The sequence below is a fragment of the Phoxinus phoxinus genome (assembly GCF_949152265.1).
Source record: "Phoxinus phoxinus genome assembly, chromosome: 3".
NCBI lineage: Eukaryota > Metazoa > Chordata > Actinopteri > Cypriniformes > Leuciscidae > Phoxinus > Phoxinus phoxinus.
Window position 1 is genome coordinate 28,434,137 of NC_136878.1, and position 18,446 is coordinate 28,452,582.

Here is an 18,446-nt window from a genome sequence, read left to right on the forward strand (position 1 = left end):
TCAGAAAATCCCTTGCGTGGGAAAAGCAAACACTGACACACTTTACAACAATATATGTGGACAATTTTGCATGTACAAAACATATATGCATTTAAAAATTAGGTTTGATTCTTTGTGTAAGAATGTATGAGAGCTCACTCTCCCTTTCAGTTAACTTCTACATAAATGCAAGAAGACCTAAACAGGAAGTCCCGCCCCAAATTCACACCATTAGTTGAGCCAGAAGTGAACGTCCAAATTACCTACAGATAGCTTACTTATAGTTGTGTGCACATTGAAATGGAATAGGAGAAGGTATTTTAACACTGAAAAAATGACACGCATCCCTTTTAAGGATAAGGAAGATGATTAATAGAATAAATTATTTAAAAAATCTTTGGGTTAATGCGTTCCTATGGAGCTAAAATGGTAACACATAACAATACGGTTCAATTTGTTAACATTAGTTAACTACGTTATATAACACGAACAAACAATGAAAAATACTACTGAAGCATTTAGTTTAATTAAAATTTTAGTTAAAGCTAGGGTCGGTAATGTTGGAGAGCTAGCCAGATTTGAAAGTGGCACCTCTTCTAAGCTCCGCCCCCTCCTGTCAGTGCTCCGTCCAAAGCTACGCCCCCCCACAAACATGAACGCGCATCCACATTTGGAGTCAGCTGCATGTACCTACCAGTGATGCGCGGGTTGATCCAAAATGAGCGGGTGCCTGCGGTTACGAGTCATCCAAAAATATTTTTAATGATATTTGGGTCGCGGTCGGTCGGGTCGTTTACCTTTGTAATTTATATAGTACTAGACACAATGTTCTATGAAATACATAGGTCTACACTTTATTGGCTGAATGCGCGAGGATGACGCACGAGCAGTCTGCAGATGAAAGTGGGAAATCCTTATTTACCTTTTGAATGTTGAGCGCGTTATTAACTTTTAAATAAAAGCTGACGCGGGACAAAATGCCCGATTTCCCAACGCGTTGAACTGAGCAATGCCATTGTGCCATTTTAATAGGCTACTTTTAAACGCATATAGCTCAGTAATGTCAGTTTTATGTAGCCTATTTGCTGAGAGGGGGCGAGATTTTTGTTGGGAAAGTCAGGGGCACTTCGATTAGACTGGATAAACACATGCAGCATCTTAATTGTTAAGAAAATGAAATGAAATAAATGAATAAATCAAGCCTTTATTACAAAACACTAGGCTATATCATACAGCATTCTGAAAAATGCGCACCCCTAGTTCCTCCGTCTATGGCCCATGACGCGATGAGCATTTACTATAGCTACTTTAAAAAACGCGGGTCAGGAAGCGGGTCAGGTACAATATTTTCTTTCTTTTTTTTTGCGGTCCGAGTTGCGGGCGGGTTGTTTATACATTGACCCGCGCATCACTGCTGTGCATGCAGTGGTGCTCGGGCACGAGACATGAAGGCATCTGATTGGTTCTTTACATTCGCACCGAATGGCAGTGATTGGTCAGAGTTTTTACTGTCCTACAGCTGCTACAGAGGTCAGATTTTTTTCATTCCTTTTTCTGAACACATAATGTATTGACTACTATCAGAATGGAAGGACCATTTCACCCAGTATAAAAAAAAATGTTTCTGAACAGGATTACCTACCCTAGCTTTAATGTTAATTTAATATATTATTAAACCAACAGTTGTGTCTGCTAATATATATATTTTTTTATTAACTAACATTAACAAAGATTAATATATATTGCATAATGCATTAACTAAAGGGACCAAATTGTAAAGTGTATTGTAAAACATGTTTTTTGATAAAGGGAATTCAGAGGATAAATTGAAAGCCCAGAGATGGTAAGTCAGGTGAGCTCTGGGTCGACATCACTGTCAAGTTCTTGATTCTGCTTGGTTGCTCTTGAGTTTCCATTAGGAGCTGAATACATTTCAGATTAAGGTCAATAACCGAGTTTGTGCAGAGTCAGCACAGTAAACTGCACTAAAACCTCAGCAGATTTAAGAATTTATAAGAATAATTCAGCCCAAACTGCGTCATTATTTACTCACCCTCATGTCGTTCCAAACCCTTATGCTATTATGTCTTCAGTGGCACACAGTCAAAATTTCTTTCAAATCAAACACAGCATCAAACGTCATTAGTTCTCAAATGTCAACCAGAAATAATGACGTCAAACCTGTATACTATAGGTGCCATATTTAATTTGAAACCTGCAGTGGAGGTGAAGATAAAGTTGTAAACTAAAATATATAGAGCACAAATCACAGGTAATACTTTTTTGAGATTGACAACCCTGTGTTTACTATAAGCCGGTCTCTATGTATGGAAACATTCTGCGTGAAGACTCTTTTGAAGATCACTTTTGTGTGTTCCACTGAAAAATAAATGAATAAAACCGAATGAAGGTTTAAATTTGTTATAATAGTGAGTAAATTACAAAAAAAATTAAACCCACTTTTTAATTTTTTTACTTTGAAAAAGTCTACACGGCCACTGCACGGTTTTAAGGCAACATTCCTCATATGACCTTGGAGTCATCATGTACTTTCTCAGCCTCTGCCTCGCTTAAGTGATCCCTTTCACCTCATCTCTTCCTCCTCATTCTCCCTTTCAGCTATCACATCATTAGAGAGCATTCAAAGTCCTGGCATCCAAATCAACAGAAACGCCTCCTAAGTGATCCTCCCTTGGGCGTATAATACCTCACCATTAGAAATCTCAGAGACACACATACTTCCCTCCTTCAGCGGCTCACGTCAGGCAATCGTGACCCATTTGGATGGTTATTACTTACACGCAGGGGCCCTAGCCCTGTCTGTCCAAACACACTCATCCGCTGGCTAGGCAGCTCTGGATATCTATTCTGACAAAGTAGAGTCAGCAGCAGCCTTGGCTTGTAGCTGTGTGTGTGTGGATGTGTGTGTGTGTGTGTATGTATGTGTGTGTGTGTGTGTGTGTGTGTGTGTGTGGCTCTGTGAAGGAGCCCTCAGCATTAATGTGAACTGATGGCTCTTTGGCAAGCGCTTACTGAGTGGTTTGAGGATGCTGTTGCTGGCCTCCTCATTGTTCTCTGCGTCTGACCTGTCCGAAGTGTTCTCAGTCACTTTCTCCTTTCTGTCCTTGTGACTGGTGCGCCGGCGATGACGTCTCCGTCGCCGGTAGCTCTTAGGCACATGCACACCGATGTATATGGTGTGGTGACCTGAGAGAGTAAAATTGAGAAGATAAGTCAGGCTATTTAGACCACATGACACCACCCAAACACAAAAAGACTCCAGAAAACAATTGCAATCTTCAGCATTTTCAACAACTATGATATTAAAACCACAGCAGTTATTTATAAAATGATGGTTAAACAACGAATAAGAAATTAACAGGGTTTGAATCCAGACACAGTGAGGTTGAGAGCACTTTTGGTATTTTAAAGAAATAAGCAGGTGCCTGGATGATGGAATGATGCTGTGCATTTCCTTTAGTGAATCGCGGGCTAACGCATCTCAGACAAAATGTGCAAAAACAACACTATCAGTGGCTGCAGCTCGTTCTGAGTGAATTCCCCTCACTTTATCAAAAAAGCCCTTGATGACGTAGATAAACACTTACAGAATTAATTGACTCAAGTCAAGTAAATACAATAATGTCAGTCCTAACATTGTTGTTGTCATGAGATAAACGGCTCCCTTCTGTCAAGATAGCACAAGCCACGTGACCATCCCACAGCTACACACTTCAACATCTGTAAGATAAATAATGTGTAGTATCACTGAGGTCAGGAGCTGAATGCCAACTGTTTCCTTGCGGCCCATTGGTTACGGCATATGATGCAACAGGAGTAAAGACATAAACAAATGGCGTGACTTCCTCTACGCAATTTATGCAGGAAATTGTGGATTTCACCGGAGGGGTTTGCAGCAGACTGTCAAACTAAATATTTTGGCTGGAACAGCTAGCAGGTAGTGCGTGACGTGCAATGTTTACATCCATATCATGCAGACACTTTCCATGTCTCTCCTCCAGTCACATGAAGTACATCTGTTAAAACTACATCCTGTGTTACTGTGTAACTTATTGAAATATTCTGTATTGCATCTCTAACTAGACCAGTGACATCAGTGCAGATCTGCAAACAAGACCGGATACAATCTATCCCAGAATTCTAAACTTCTTCAGGCTAGCGCTACAACTAAACTGAGAGGTTTCATTAACCAGGCCATAATCTAACATGAGTTGTCAAAGAAGCAATTTATATTAAAGTGCACTGTGCATCTATAATTAAACTAAAATGAAATGCATGTCAATATTAGTTAGAAAGGTCTTTCACAAAGCCAGTGTTCTGCAACCTCTGACTCCATAATAAACTGCTTTACTTAAAGATAAACACTTATTAGCTTTTGATGCACAACCTTTTGACAACAAAACATTTCGAGGTCAAAAATAGTAAGGATTAGATTCTAGCCTGCAACGTGGCAATCTGTGTCAAAAATGTTAAATTGAATACTTTCAGTCCAAGTATTAGAGACTCAAATCGATCAGAATTTAAAGGGTTACAGTGCTAAAGCACGTCTCAAATGAAGGTTTTATACACCGATTAAATTTAAAAGTATGACAAAAAAATTAGTACAGTAAAACTAAGTCGAAGTCATATTCATGTCATGTAGGATTTATTCAGGTGCATCTGCACTTGTTTATCCACAGCCAATTACAAGGCTGTCTTTATATCTTCAGCCCAGCTGTAGTGCCACAGGTCACATAGTGATCATGATTCACCCCATCAGAGAGACTAATATACCACCACAGTGAATTTATAAGCCTCATGACATAATCAAGCATGACGAGGTTAAACGCAGGACAATCACCGCCATTAGGCGACAGACGACGCCACTGGAAGCAGTGGCAACATGTCCCACACTTCGTTCACACTACCAGCATTTTGCATGTTGCACTTGGCTGGCGGTAAGGTCGCAAGTGGGCGTTCTCAAGTAAAGTTTGTGAATGACATTCACGGATGTTACTCCATATTGTAGACAACGCCCCACTGAATTAACTCCTATTGGTTGTCGCTCCAGAAAGTCACTCTTCATTCGCATAAAGTTAAACATGTCTCAACTTTGACGCTACGCTGGACATGTCGCCAGGAATCGCCAGCTCTCCACTGAAATGAATCAGATTGTGTCGCTTTGTCTGTATTGTGTCGCACATTCGGTATTGTTTGTTTCTTGTTTTTATTTTCTGCATCGAAATTTGGCCTACAATTACTTACTTTCCGATGAGTTGAAAAAAAAAAAGTTTTGCAAATAAATTAATAAATTGTATGCAATAAGAAAAGTACATAATGTCTAAACAGAAAATAAAATCACTTGGTTTTCAATCCAGTGTCAATCCTGAATTCAATCCTGAATTTAAGTGGAGATTTCTTCTAAAACAGTTGATCTTTATTATATTTGACTCAATCGTGAAGATACGACTGCTACTGTTTTTATGATCTTATAATGATTTTCTTCTTCTGAAACAGACAAATGCACCTGCATTTGATACAAGTCAAAACTGTCTCCGGGACTTTGAACTACGGTCCTCTAAGGCCCTGACAAATATCAAACAAAGCAAAATGACAATGATTATCTACTGAACCTTAACACAAATATCTGTTTGTATTTGTAAAACATCACCCATTCTTATAAATTATGCAGAGTGCGTTTAAACTGGATTCACAGTCCTGCTGTCTCTTTTCTTACAGGATAATACACTCTCACAGTCAGCGAGAGATCACTGCATTTGGATGCGGTCCAAATTGTCTTTCCAAATGTGACATGCATTTGTAATTATAGAGTGTGTTAATCTCATGTTTTCATCTTATTCTTATCTTATCTCATTACCAATATGCGTAACTTCATTAGTACGTTCACAATAGATCATATTTAATAATTTGTCACAATGTCATAGTATGAATTACTTTTTATGAATTACTGTGATTTTTATAGTATGATTTACTAATTATTTAGCAAAAAAGGTAATCACTTATACAAAAGCCTTTTGATAAATACAAAATTCTAACAGTATTTTATCTGGGGGGGGGGGGGGGCATCATGGGTATAAATCATGTAGGTTAAGGGAAGTGACGGGCACATTCAGCATCTTTTCTGCAAACATTCTGGGAAATGATTGTAAATTGTAGACATTTTGCTATTTTATTTGCTTCTTTTAAACAAACAAACGGTGCAGAAAGATCATCGAGAACCATTTATGAACAGGGATCCCATTCCCACCTATGCTGGGATGGGCGAGAGCAAATAAGGAAAAGGGAGTAAGAGCAAGGACTAAGAGAAGGAAAGGGAGAGGTAAGAGGGAGGGAGGAACCACACAATGTCGAGCCAGCTTTGTGCCAAGCTTCCTGTTCTTTCGGAGGGACCCTTTTCTATGCGACCATAGAAAGAGAGCTGAATTGGAGTGGCACGCAATTCGTCACTGGATAAAGCGTATTCCCTGATTCTGGCTGGGACATTATGGGCTTCAACATCTGAGCACCTTGTGTTACCGCAGTAACAGAGCTGTTGAGATGGAGGGTACAAGTACAGAAGATAGCGACACGCTACTGTGCATGCTAATATAGATGCTAATAAAGCTCTAGGCCATATCTAAAAGAACTGTGACATATAGGCTCTTTGTCTCAAAAGGCACATGTTGTTATATTGTACTTTGAGGGCAGGCCATATTTTTTTGTTTGTTTTGGGGATTTCTAAGACTAATGTTTCTTCTTTCAACAGTAAAGTTTGTGGTCAGTAAGATGTTTTAAAAATTTTTTTAATTAAATGATTACTTATTATTAAGCCACTCCATCCAATTCCAATTTAAACAGCAGTAATAGTACTTCCATTTAAATAGTAGTAGTGTCCCTCAAAGATTTGAAAAATGCCATTGTAATACAACGTTTCTCTGGTTATGTTTAGAATAGCATACTGACAAATACTAGTATGAAAATATTCAGTATGCACAGCACAGGTGACCTACTACATTTCAAAACGAACAGTTTACAACAGAACATACAATGTGAAATACTGTATCCTACAATCCAATGTGCCTGACTTGACCTTCTATTTTCATTGTGACAAATACATTTCATTATCACTCAGTATCATTCTAACTCTGATTCTAGTAGTCTTGACTTACTGTAGATAGATTTTAAAAAAAATTATTAAATAATAAATTGTGTACTTTTCTAAGTACCTTCCTAAACATGCACACTAAACAACACACACTAACACTCATTTAAATCTATCTTTGGACCGGAAGGAAACTGACAGGGTAAACACAAAATCACCTGGTATTTGTGCCCTACATCTTCATCACCTTAAAGTAAACACTAAACGTTCCACTCAAATCAAACTGTATCAAAGCAAAACCAAACGACTCTTTCACACTTAGAACATGTTCTTGGTTCCAAACTTTGAAAAACAACAAATTAAACAATGAAAATAAGTGACTTTAGGCTAAAAATGAGGTACTTACCTTCAACCTCTTCCTGATCACACAAGTGCTTGAGTAGCGAGGCCCCTCTGTCCAGCACGGCCTCATCCTCCACCCTATAGTAGTAAAAGAGGAAGAAAGACTGTTCACACTTCTCTTCTAAAGACAACGTGGAGCCGTAGCATCGCGGTTCATTCACTTGCAGTGTGTTTCTGCTAGTACTAGCCATTTTCCCAGGTTAGCAGGTACCGCTAACAAGGGGGAAGTCTTTGGTTCTGGATCCAGCCCTGGTTAGTAGATATGTGGCGTAACTTATGAGACACAGTCCTGTTCTGAGGCTGCTGCCCTTGAGGGTACGCAGGAGCGGTCAGGTAGATATTGGGAGGGTAATCCCGTCTATGGGGGATGGGGCGGGCTGGACAGCCTAGTAAGATGCTAATTGAGTCTGATGTCCAGGAGGTGTGAGCCAGGCTGCCACACACAGATTTCAGATCACCTAAAGAGCGATACTAATGCTAATACAACAAGTTACACGTGGGTGGAATAAACACGGAGCATGAACACAAAACTGTTTATGACAATCGGATTTAGTGATACACACACACACGCGCACACACACGGTTGTGGGGCATTATTATATGCCCTTGTGGCATTAAATCAATAATGAAATATCCTAATCAGTCCTGAGATGGGAAACTTTATAAACAATCAATGTTTACTGTATGTTTCTGGAAAATAAATCACACTTGACTGCAAGTCAGACCAGGTCAAATTTGCATTGTTGAGATTGAGAGGAATACAGGGGAAGGATGCAAAGAAAGAAAATGAGACAAATTTGGTTATTTAAGAAAGAAATTCATAATAAATAATGAAGCAAGTGGCCCTGTTGAAATATGTGACATGTATTTCAACTGAAAATGTAAAGTATACACTAAAAGTATTTTTATATATAGTATATGTGCAATTTATATGTGCGTCAGGTTTTTCGAAAAAAAAAAAAAAAAAACTCTGCATAAGATACACCTGTGCATCCTCGCTCATAGCTCCTCTGGAATCTTCCCCACTCCTCGTTCTTCACGGTGCAAATAGAGAATTGAGATGCCTTTCTCTAAGACGGCTTTCTTTGATTGGTTTCCGGGTCACCGGCCTTCAGACGGAGGAGCGAGGAAACGAGGAAGCATCTATTTGTGTATTGAGAAGCAACCTATACATTTTGTGAATATCACAATAATATGAATTTAATAATGTATCATGTACTAGAGTGTTTGTGTGTAAATGTGTATGTGTCTAAGTAGAATAATTAATTTGTTGGCTATTTACTAAAGAGTATGATGTGAGTTTCACAATGCTTCCATGTACAATAACACTAATTTGAATATTAACACATCAAAGGAATGTCTTTTTCCAGACTTCATCACACTCTGCATGTAAAAGGTATGCTGTAAACTCTGCGGTGTGCTTTACAATTGCATCTTGGGGACAATGTAGCCATTTGTCCACTATAGGGACAAAGATTTTTGCGACTGCTATTTGTCACTTTAGGAAGAAGTCCAGACTGAAACAATTCAGGCACTGACATTCCTCTACGGTAAGGTGAGACTAAAGGTGTGCAGAAAATGGATAGGATGTTATTTGTTCTGATCACAATCATCTTTTCAGGTTTGAAAGTGAAGTGAATTTGACCTCTATAATCCATTAAAACCTTCCTTTTTTTTCTTTTCTTTTTTTGGCTGGAGAACACACTCAGATAATGATTTCCTCTGTGGGCTCCTTACAACATGAATTGTCACTGAATGTTTACAAAACCATAAAAACAAACCAAAATGTAAACACAAACAGGAAGGATAGAGCTTATTCCCTCTGATAAGAGCACAGAGCTCCCTGAGAGCCCAGTGTCACTGTATATCACGACTAGATGCAATCAGGCATGCTGAAAAGATGCCAAGTTTAACCACTCAATTCTGTAACCCAGGCCAGGCTCATTGAAAAAAGCGTGCCTGTGGTGACATTTCTGCACAATATTACATTGCTTCTTGCATGTTTCAGTGAAATGTCAAATGAGTGGCGCTAGAAGTGTGTTCAGTTTTATCTGAAAAGATGAACATTTTATTTAGTTGGTTGTCAAATGAAATGAAATGGCCTGTGAGTGGTGGCACATAGAGAGGATTATGTGATACAAACGCAAACATGCATCAGTTTAGAAATCATGCACTATGGTAAAAGTATTTTAAGATCATAAAGTATTATGCAAGAAACCGCACGAAAATACGTCTTTGTTAATCGATAATCTTCACCTGTAATCATAATTTGTTTTAAAGTCACCATGAAGTCAAAAATCTTTTTTTTAATGGCATATTGTAGTGTTTATTATAAATGATTTATCTGTATCATTATTTTTGACTAAATTCATGTGCCTTAATCTTTAATCAAAATAACTTCTCCTCCCTCTTGCAGCGACATCTCTTCTATCTGATAACGTGTTAACTGGCGCGGGGGCGGGATCAACCTGTCACTCACATGACATCACAGCTATTGCAAACCACAACCATGCAACAATCCAATCAGTTCCCCATGGACAAAGTCAAGTCCCACCCTACATTTTTTTTCTCATTCATGATTGAAGCCATTTCACTGGGATATATCACAATAGGGAATAAAAGACTCTTCGTGCTGACTTTAAAAGGAATTGTTAGTATGTTACTGCCTCGAGTGTTCATTTCAGCTAGAAACCACAATGAATTGCATGTTTTTTGGAGTGTTGCAAAAATGTAGATAGAGGCACGTTTTTCCAATGAGCCTAGGTGACAGTCTACAGCACGTCAAGCTATGTCATCCAAAGGGCCATTTAACTTTTATGAAAGTTAAAAGCTAACAGTTAGTAATAGGCTAACGACCATTAAAAAAACTATATCATTGAGGCCTGTCGGAGTTTTACAATTATACATGTTGTTAAACAATAACTAGCCTATACGGTAGGTTAACTGTGACCCAAACAAGGTGTAAATTATTGTATAGCACTTGGTTATCCGTGACGTGATATAATACTAGACGACTGGTTAAAAGGTCAATGAATATTGGCTAACACAGAGCTTGTGGACATGACCCTTTTTTCTAACAGCTAGACTTTACACACAGCATGGTTAATGCTGTTAATAGCAACCATCAACAATACCAGCTTTATAGACACTGTCAAAAATGATAACCCGTATTATAAATCACAGACTTCTACAAAACAATCCTGTTTATAGTAATCTTGTACGCAAATTGTAGGGAAAAAAATATCTTAGAGGCAAAGGTATAGGCTCTCGATTAACCCGGGGTTTGTTAAAAGGTACAAAAATGCAAAAAAAGGTCTGCACTCTAGGAATACTTTATTTGTTACAAACAGGAGATAAAGATATACAAACATTTTAATACGTCTCTTTATCTCAGGTCTGTAACAAATAAAGTATTCCGAGAGTGCAGACCTTTTTTGCATGTTTGTACTGATGTAGGTCTCAGCACCTAATTAGCTGGGAGAGTGCGGTGAGTGTTTTGCGACCATTATGGGAAGTAAAATTCAAAAAAAAGGAAAAATTAAAGATCCAAAAATTAAAAATTAAAGATTGAAATTGCTTTTTTGGAACTTCACACTCTGTTCCATCAAATTAAAACTGTCCCTCTTCCTCCCCCAATCTTCATTGCCACCTATGGAACAGATATTGACACAGCAGGCACACGGTGCTCCTTCACATGAGAGGGGTTCACCTCACGTTTCCTAAAAAACACTTAGGTGTCAATTGGGTAAAGTATAATTTTAGCATTGCTGTCTTGAGCAACTGGCGACTGACCAGAATTAAGAACATTTAAAAGTATTTGAAGGTAAATGCATGGGAAACATTACAAACTAGCATACTAAACTACACCCACAAGCAGGACTGGTAAGTGGTAACAGAATATTTTCAACTATTTATAAATAAATAAAATCAACATTAGTTCTCCTCTTTTAACGATTTATTTAGTGTTTTATGCATAACAGTTTGGATTACATATCTGGCTTCAACTGAGAGAATAATTCTCCAATATTTTTAGGTTGTGTTTTTGTATAGCTGATTTTTGAGAACTGGGACATAGCAGGCTAAAAAGGAGGAAAATATAGATATAAATAAGTTGTATTAGTAAATAAATAGTTTTGGATGTAGACTATCTGCTGAACATGAAAAGCATTGACCTGAGTTTGGCTGTTGAACTAATGCATGTTTATTATAGGCTATAGGTTATAGCCTATGCTTCATTCACATGAATCAATCAATCAAGCCGACTTTAGTTCCAATCGAACTGTTAGTTAATAAGACAATCTTAAAGTTTTGACAGCTGAAGGTGTTGATCAATTTAGTTAGTAATAACTTAAAATGAGGGACATTACTAAAAAAAATAGCCTATACAACAGAATGTCTTCATAATTTCTAAGATGGAGTTGACCTAATAGAGACTATGGCAGAAACCTGCAAAACTGCAACAACAAAAACACTATAAAGTTAAACAGAGCTTGTGATGTTGAATTTTACAGCAGATTAGATATGGAAAGAGGACCTTCAGAATGACTTCTAGCTAGGCTATATTCATTTTATAAAGGTTTTCGTGCATTGTCTGACGGTGCTGGAAAAAAGTAGGGACGTAAAAGGTATGATAAAGTTGTGTGGTTTGTTTAGTCCCATGTGTGAAGACTCATTCAAATAAACAGTTTAGGGTTTGTTATTGTATAGGGGCTTTCAGATGCTATTCTTCTGCTATAATTTGAGTTTGTTAACGGAACTGTAACCCGAATCACAGAACCGGTAAATATAGCAACAGTTTTCGGGGGTTCTTAACTTACCTCTTCCCGGCGCTCATTTTGTGAAGTTGAATAGCTGATAATTTATTCCAGTGGTTTGGTGTTTCAGTCCAGCGCGATCAATGGAAACACTGAAACGGCAAACGTTTCAACTGTCCGGTTACTCGACGCTCTCAAAACATTGACAACAATGCTTTTAATTACTCCTTAGAATAACTTTTTCTAATAGTATGAAGAAAAAAAGTGACAAAGTAAAGAACATTAAAAATACCTCCAGTTCTGCCTGAATGTGCCCCACCGCATGTGACAGACGCGGGTCTGCTGAAGCAGCAGAACAACTGGACGCTTCAAAATGCGCGTTTCATTTATTACTAGCCGCTGCTAGTCACGTCACAGCACGAGTGGGGTGGGAGGTCAAGAAGTTTACCTTGAGTAAGATGAGACTAACACATAATTCTCTGAGAAGACGGCAATTCACTAACGTAAGAAGACGACTGGATATGGTACACGCCTCAGTGTAGACATAAGTAACCCGCGTGTCTAGTTTAATGTGCGCTCATGTGATCAACGGATTCAAAGTGGACCCGAAGTTTGGCGGAGGGATGAAAGAAAGCAGGTACTCCGCGCGCGCGCACCTTGTGGCTGCTTCACGTTCACGTGAGACACAGCGACACCTTCTGAAGAAATCTCACACAGACAACATGGTTACTTAGGTAGGCTAAGTAAAAATACCCTATCCTATAGGCTACTGTCTAGATGCAAAATACACGTTAGTTAAACCGTGTGAAATGTTTTCATGTTGAACTTAGAAGAATGTTGGCTTGTTTTAATGGAACTTTTTTGGAATAAGATTTATTGAAAGATGGATATTTTATTTTATTTTGTTATAGCCTATGTTATGTTATGTTATGTTATGTTATGTTATGTTATGTTATGTTATGTTATGTTATTATGTTATGTTAGGTTTCAATTGGATGAAAAAGAAACCAAACAGAACACAATGCCTTGGACACATACACATTTACACACAAACACTGTCTAGTACATGATACATTATTAAATGCTCAGTCGGAGAGCCTCTCTGAAGGTCAGCCATTCTTTTGCTCTCCCCTGTAGGAATAAAAGCCATATGTGCAAAGGGAGTGGACTCAAGTCCAGATTTGTTAGAGGATATTGTAGGCAAAAATAATGGTTGTAACAGTAAACAAAAACAGTAATATTTAAATGTATGCACATTGTGTTTAGTTTCTTTACACACTCTCTACGTTTATTTGTTTGTTTGTTTGTCTGTCTGTCTGTCTGTCTGTCTGTCTGTCAGAATCACATTAGGCAGAACACTTCATCAAATACTGCGGGTGAATGAAACTTTGATGGTGGTGGAAAGTAGCCTAATAGCTGTTTTTTTATATATATATATATATTTCCGCTTTTGAGTTTTGAACTGTAGCTGAACTTCTGTCTAGTTTCAATTAAATAATTTAGAAATATCAATAGTTTTCTTTTAGAATAAATTTGTTTTAATGATTCACAGGTCTACTACATAAGCTGCATGGAGAATGGATGGATGGATTCAAAGATCTTATTTTCAGAGCGTAATGAAAATTGTCAGCATTACAATTTATACCATTTATGTTTTTGATTTAGAAGAATTTATGTTGCTTTCATAGAGATGCATTTTGTAGTCCTATAAAACTCAGAAGAGATTTAGCATTTACTAGCCTTGCGAACCCTTGGAAATTTCGTATGGCTTTTCATTTTAAAAGGATCTGTTAACATTCAAAAATATTCCCTGTTTTGTTCAACAACATAAATTACACATTCTAATTAATTAACTAATTAGAGGTTAAATGATGACTATAAATGATTGACAAATCAAACTGTTGCAGTTTGTGTTACGTAACATTGCAAATGTTTTTTAAGTTGGCACGAAACGGAAGTTGCAATGGTCTTTTCTTCCTTAGTGTGACGTGTATCCGAGTAAAAAGGAAAGTCATCAGAGAAGAGAGGAGATGTTGCTGCAAGAGGAAGGTGAAGTTATTTTGATTGTTTCTAAATGCACTATTCATTGTAGCGGAAAATATTCTTTAAATGTTGCCCATATGTATGCAGAAAAGAATGAAGACATTATGAGTTGCCTTCAAACTGTTTCAGACAGACTGGAGGTTGCTATAGTTATGTGGACAGACAAGGACAGAAGTAGGCTATGTGTATGGTGTTATCTGCAGGTTTTAAATCAGCAAAATAAACCACTGAAGGGATTTTGAAGGCCTTGTTGCTCTATTGACTTTTTTTTTTCTTGGCAGACAATCTTAATCCATTTCTCTTGAACTAAAACATCACTCTGAGAGCTTTCTGAAGCATTTATTGTATGATGGCATGCAACAGTTTTAAAGTTTCAACTGTCTCTAAACACTTTTGATCCAGACAGTCTTATTTTGATGTTTCTTGTTTTAGGAGACTCCTGGAATCTATGCAGTTCATCCCTCTTCTTTTCCTTCTCATAAATACTATACTTACAAGACAAGTACACTCACCTTCTCATCTTGAGGCAAGAGGAAAATACACACACACACAGACACTCAGATCAAGAGAGGATCTTGTCATTGACTCCAGGGAGATCATGTCACGTAAAGACTGCTGTGTATTGCCTCAAGTTATATAACTGCTTTTTCTAGACTTCCAGTAAGAGCTCTCAAAATACAAATATCCATCAGCATACTATTAGCTAAACACTTGACCGTTTGTGAACTCAAAAACCAATCATCACAAAATCTATATTAAAACTAATTTAATATAATTAAATACTGTGTTTTTAAAGGGCTGAAATATTGTAAGTGGTATCAACTCGTTGGTATCATCATCAAGATACATAGGCTACTCTTTAGACTCTTGTAGGAGCATGAGAAAGAATTTTGCACCCAATACTGTTATCATTATCATAGTTCATCTTGATCATTTTGAGTATGTGAGTGTCATGGGGCTGCTTGTATAAACATAAATGAAGATGAAGGTAAAGGCAATAAGGCAATATTTAATAAATCCATCGGGTAATCCAAACGAACAGACCAACATACAACACGTCCACAATAGACGACACCGGACACTGAACTGAAACAGAACTGAACATAATATGTTGATATTATATACAGGTGATAATGATGGTGATTGATGAGTGCACAGCCGAACAGAATAAGTGTTTGTGACAACAAATAAATGACTTTGGCAGATGATGACCAAACACACAAGTCCAAACTAACGTGATTGTGACAGAACACCCCCTCCCGGTAGGCACGACCTTGACGAATAACAAAGTCCAGGGTGGTGATGAAGGTGAAGTGAGCCAAGGGATGACCTTGAGCAGGGGATGATGTCTTTTCATCCAGGCCACGGTTAGAGGAGTGCCCCATGGCGGCATGGAGGTGGGAGGACCCATGGAGGAACACTGATGAGGGCCCCCATGGGGATTACAGGACAGGAGGCAATGACGGCGTGAATGGAGCCCACCGCGCAGCTGATGAGCCGAGGTGGTGGAGAGATTACAAAAAACTGTGGCCGCGACTGAGCCTCAGTGACAACCTCCCGAGATCGTGGTGGGGATCCGGACGTCTGAGGGCAAGCTGGAGTGACCGAGGGTGGAGGCGGAGCCTGAGGTAGAGCGGAGCGAGCTGCAGCTGAAGGGGTGGAGGACCAGAGAGCAGCAGACAGGTGAAGCGATGTCTGACCAAGGTGGAGCCGACATGCAGAGGGAGTCCATGCAACCACGCTGAGGTAGAGGGCAGAAGGAGCGCGGGTGCCAGAGCGACGGAAGACTGATGGCCAAGGCAGAAACCCCCCAAAAAATTGCGGTTTAAATTCTCTGGAAAGGTGGTGGGAGAAGGGGGCTAGGCGACAGACAGAAGACAGACTGGTTTGGGAAGTAGTACCGGGGCTAGAATAATGTCCTCTCCAAACTCAAAATCAAAAAGTGTCTTGGCCAAACACTCAATCTCAGTGGCGGGGGGTGGGTGTTGCGGGTCTCACTTCCGAACCCTCAAAGTCCACCAGCACTCCCTTGGCGATGAATGGCTCGGCCGGCTCACACACCTGGTCATGCGCGCTGGTCGGGCTCTGTGGCGATGTGATCCTTTGACGCTCTTGGGGCGCGGGCTCATACATCGCGGCGATCTCCGTCAAGCTACCTGCGGTGGGGTCAGGGCATCGATCCTCGTCGTTCTGGCTGGGCGCTGGATGGGCAGTGGGGCTGGCACCGTCCTCGATGGTGAACGTTGATCCGCAGGAAGCCAGCCAGCACCCATTCCAAATATGTTGCGAAGCTCCCTGTTCAAGGCACAATAGTTTCATTACTGGAAAGTCCATGGTGCAAGCAGGGGTGTAGATGGAACAAAAACACTGAACACGAAAACAGAAAAGATAATCTTAGAAAACACGCCGCTATTTACTTTGTTCGTTTGGTGTTCTGTCACGTGGCTGGTTGTATTAACATACATGAAGATTACACTGATTTATTCGTACTTTACTTTTATTATATGACTTACTAATTGACAACAAGACCACGACATTGCATGTTTGTAGTTTCTTTTGCGCTAGTGGAGAGATATACAACGCGCGCGGCCACATTTGCACGTGCAATTGAAGAGTGCACGCAACGAGCACAGTAATGACTGAGGTGAGAGACTTTTAAGAAGATATGAAAATAATGTTAGAATAATGACACTGACATATAGCCTGCTTGGCAACATCTAATCTGACTGCAGATACTGAATCGGGACAACGTTTTTACTTTTTTTACGTTTTTTACTCTTTACTTATACTGTGTCTGACAGAAGAGTCAACAGCTTTCACACACGTCTTTCAAAATAAAAGTATTGCATCAGAAAAAAACATTTAGAATTACGTTTTTTTTGTTGTTGTTGTTTCTTTGACTGCACACTCCGCAGCGCAGTCAGAACCAGTTGAGAAACACTGATTTACACTATTGATAGGAAACGGCAAGATATCTTAATTATTATTATTATTTTTTTAAAGATATATATATATATATATATATATATATAGGCTATGTAAATAAATACTTTATTCTTGATTTATCTATAATGGGTTTAATAATTGTATTTTCATACTTTATTAATGATCCATTTATAATTTCTAAATGAAGTATAGTATTATTTACAAACCAGATGTAAGAGTTTTAAGAGTGATCAGTGATTCATAAGATCACTTTGAAAGTGTAAGTAAATGGAGTAAATTCGGGTATAAAGCATTTATAGTGGTCAGTTAACTATTTTTGTGAGCTCATCTAAAGTAAGGACTATTCATACCTTGTAAAGCAGTTACAAAGGAGATTTAAAGGCTCATTTGTCTTCTAAGCCGAAAAAGGAAACAAACACAACACAGTGATACAGAACAGAAATATTAACAGCCTTTAAATCTCCTTCATAAATACTTTACAAGGCATAAATAGTCCTCACTTTAGATGAGCTCACAAAAATAGTTAACTGACCACTACTAAATGCTTTATAAATACCTGAATTAACCCTGAATTACAGTAGAAATGCATGTTAATAAAGCATTTATTAAAACACTAAGTAACTATTATGCATAAGATGTATGAATGTACATTTACATAGTTTATTAATACTTTACTTACACTTTCTAAGTAATCTTATGAACCACTGACAACTCTTAAATAACTGGTTTGTAAATAATTGCAATACTTCATTTAGAAATGATAGATTGATCATTAATAAAGTATGAAAATACAATTATTAAACAAAAACATATTATAGATATGCTTTTAAAATCAAGAATAAAGCATTTTTGCTGCATTTTTATAATCTGCTTATTAATGTCTATTAATGTTTTATAAATGATGAATTAACTGTTTACTAATGCTTAACTAATGCTTAGTGTGCAATTATTATAAAGTGTTACCAAGATGGGATCATAATACTCAAACATTCACTGGTCGCCACATACTGGTGCAATGCTGCAATCTACAGAAAGTCACAGATTTAATCAGTGGATGAATCGGAGTCTTCTTTTGCAAACAGAATTGAACAAAATCCCACTAGTCGCTGTTATGGTTCTTCTTGGGGTTTATAATAGTTTAGTAATTGAGTGTCACGACACACACACAAGACACGAAGATCCAAAAGCAGTATTCTTTAATAGGGTAATCCGTACTCACA

The 18,446-nt window shown here is 38.3% G+C and overlaps 1 protein-coding gene across 10 annotated transcripts in view; it reads right to left on the reverse strand.

The window, feature by feature from the left end:
* The window catches only part of slc4a4a (solute carrier family 4 member 4a), a 74,043-nt gene extending 61,035 nt beyond the window's left edge, over positions 1–13,008 (reverse strand). For 6 of the 10 annotated variants that reach the window (XM_079608715.1, XM_079608714.1, XM_079608710.1 and 3 more), the window contains exons 1-2: positions 7,488–7,899; positions 3,013–3,186 (exon numbers count right to left, since the gene is read on the reverse strand). In XM_079608715.1, the coding sequence (XP_079464841.1) occupies positions 3,013–3,186; positions 7,488–7,674 (361 nt within the window). In that variant the 5' untranslated portion in view covers positions 7,675–7,899. Of the gene's footprint in view, positions 1–3,012; positions 3,187–7,487; positions 7,900–12,300; positions 12,390–12,529 lie in introns of those variants that run through there. The other 4 variants (XM_079608709.1, XM_079608716.1, XM_079608711.1 and 1 more) reach the window with 2 other exon arrangements.
* Between the last annotated feature and the right edge of the window lie 5,438 nt (positions 13,009–18,446).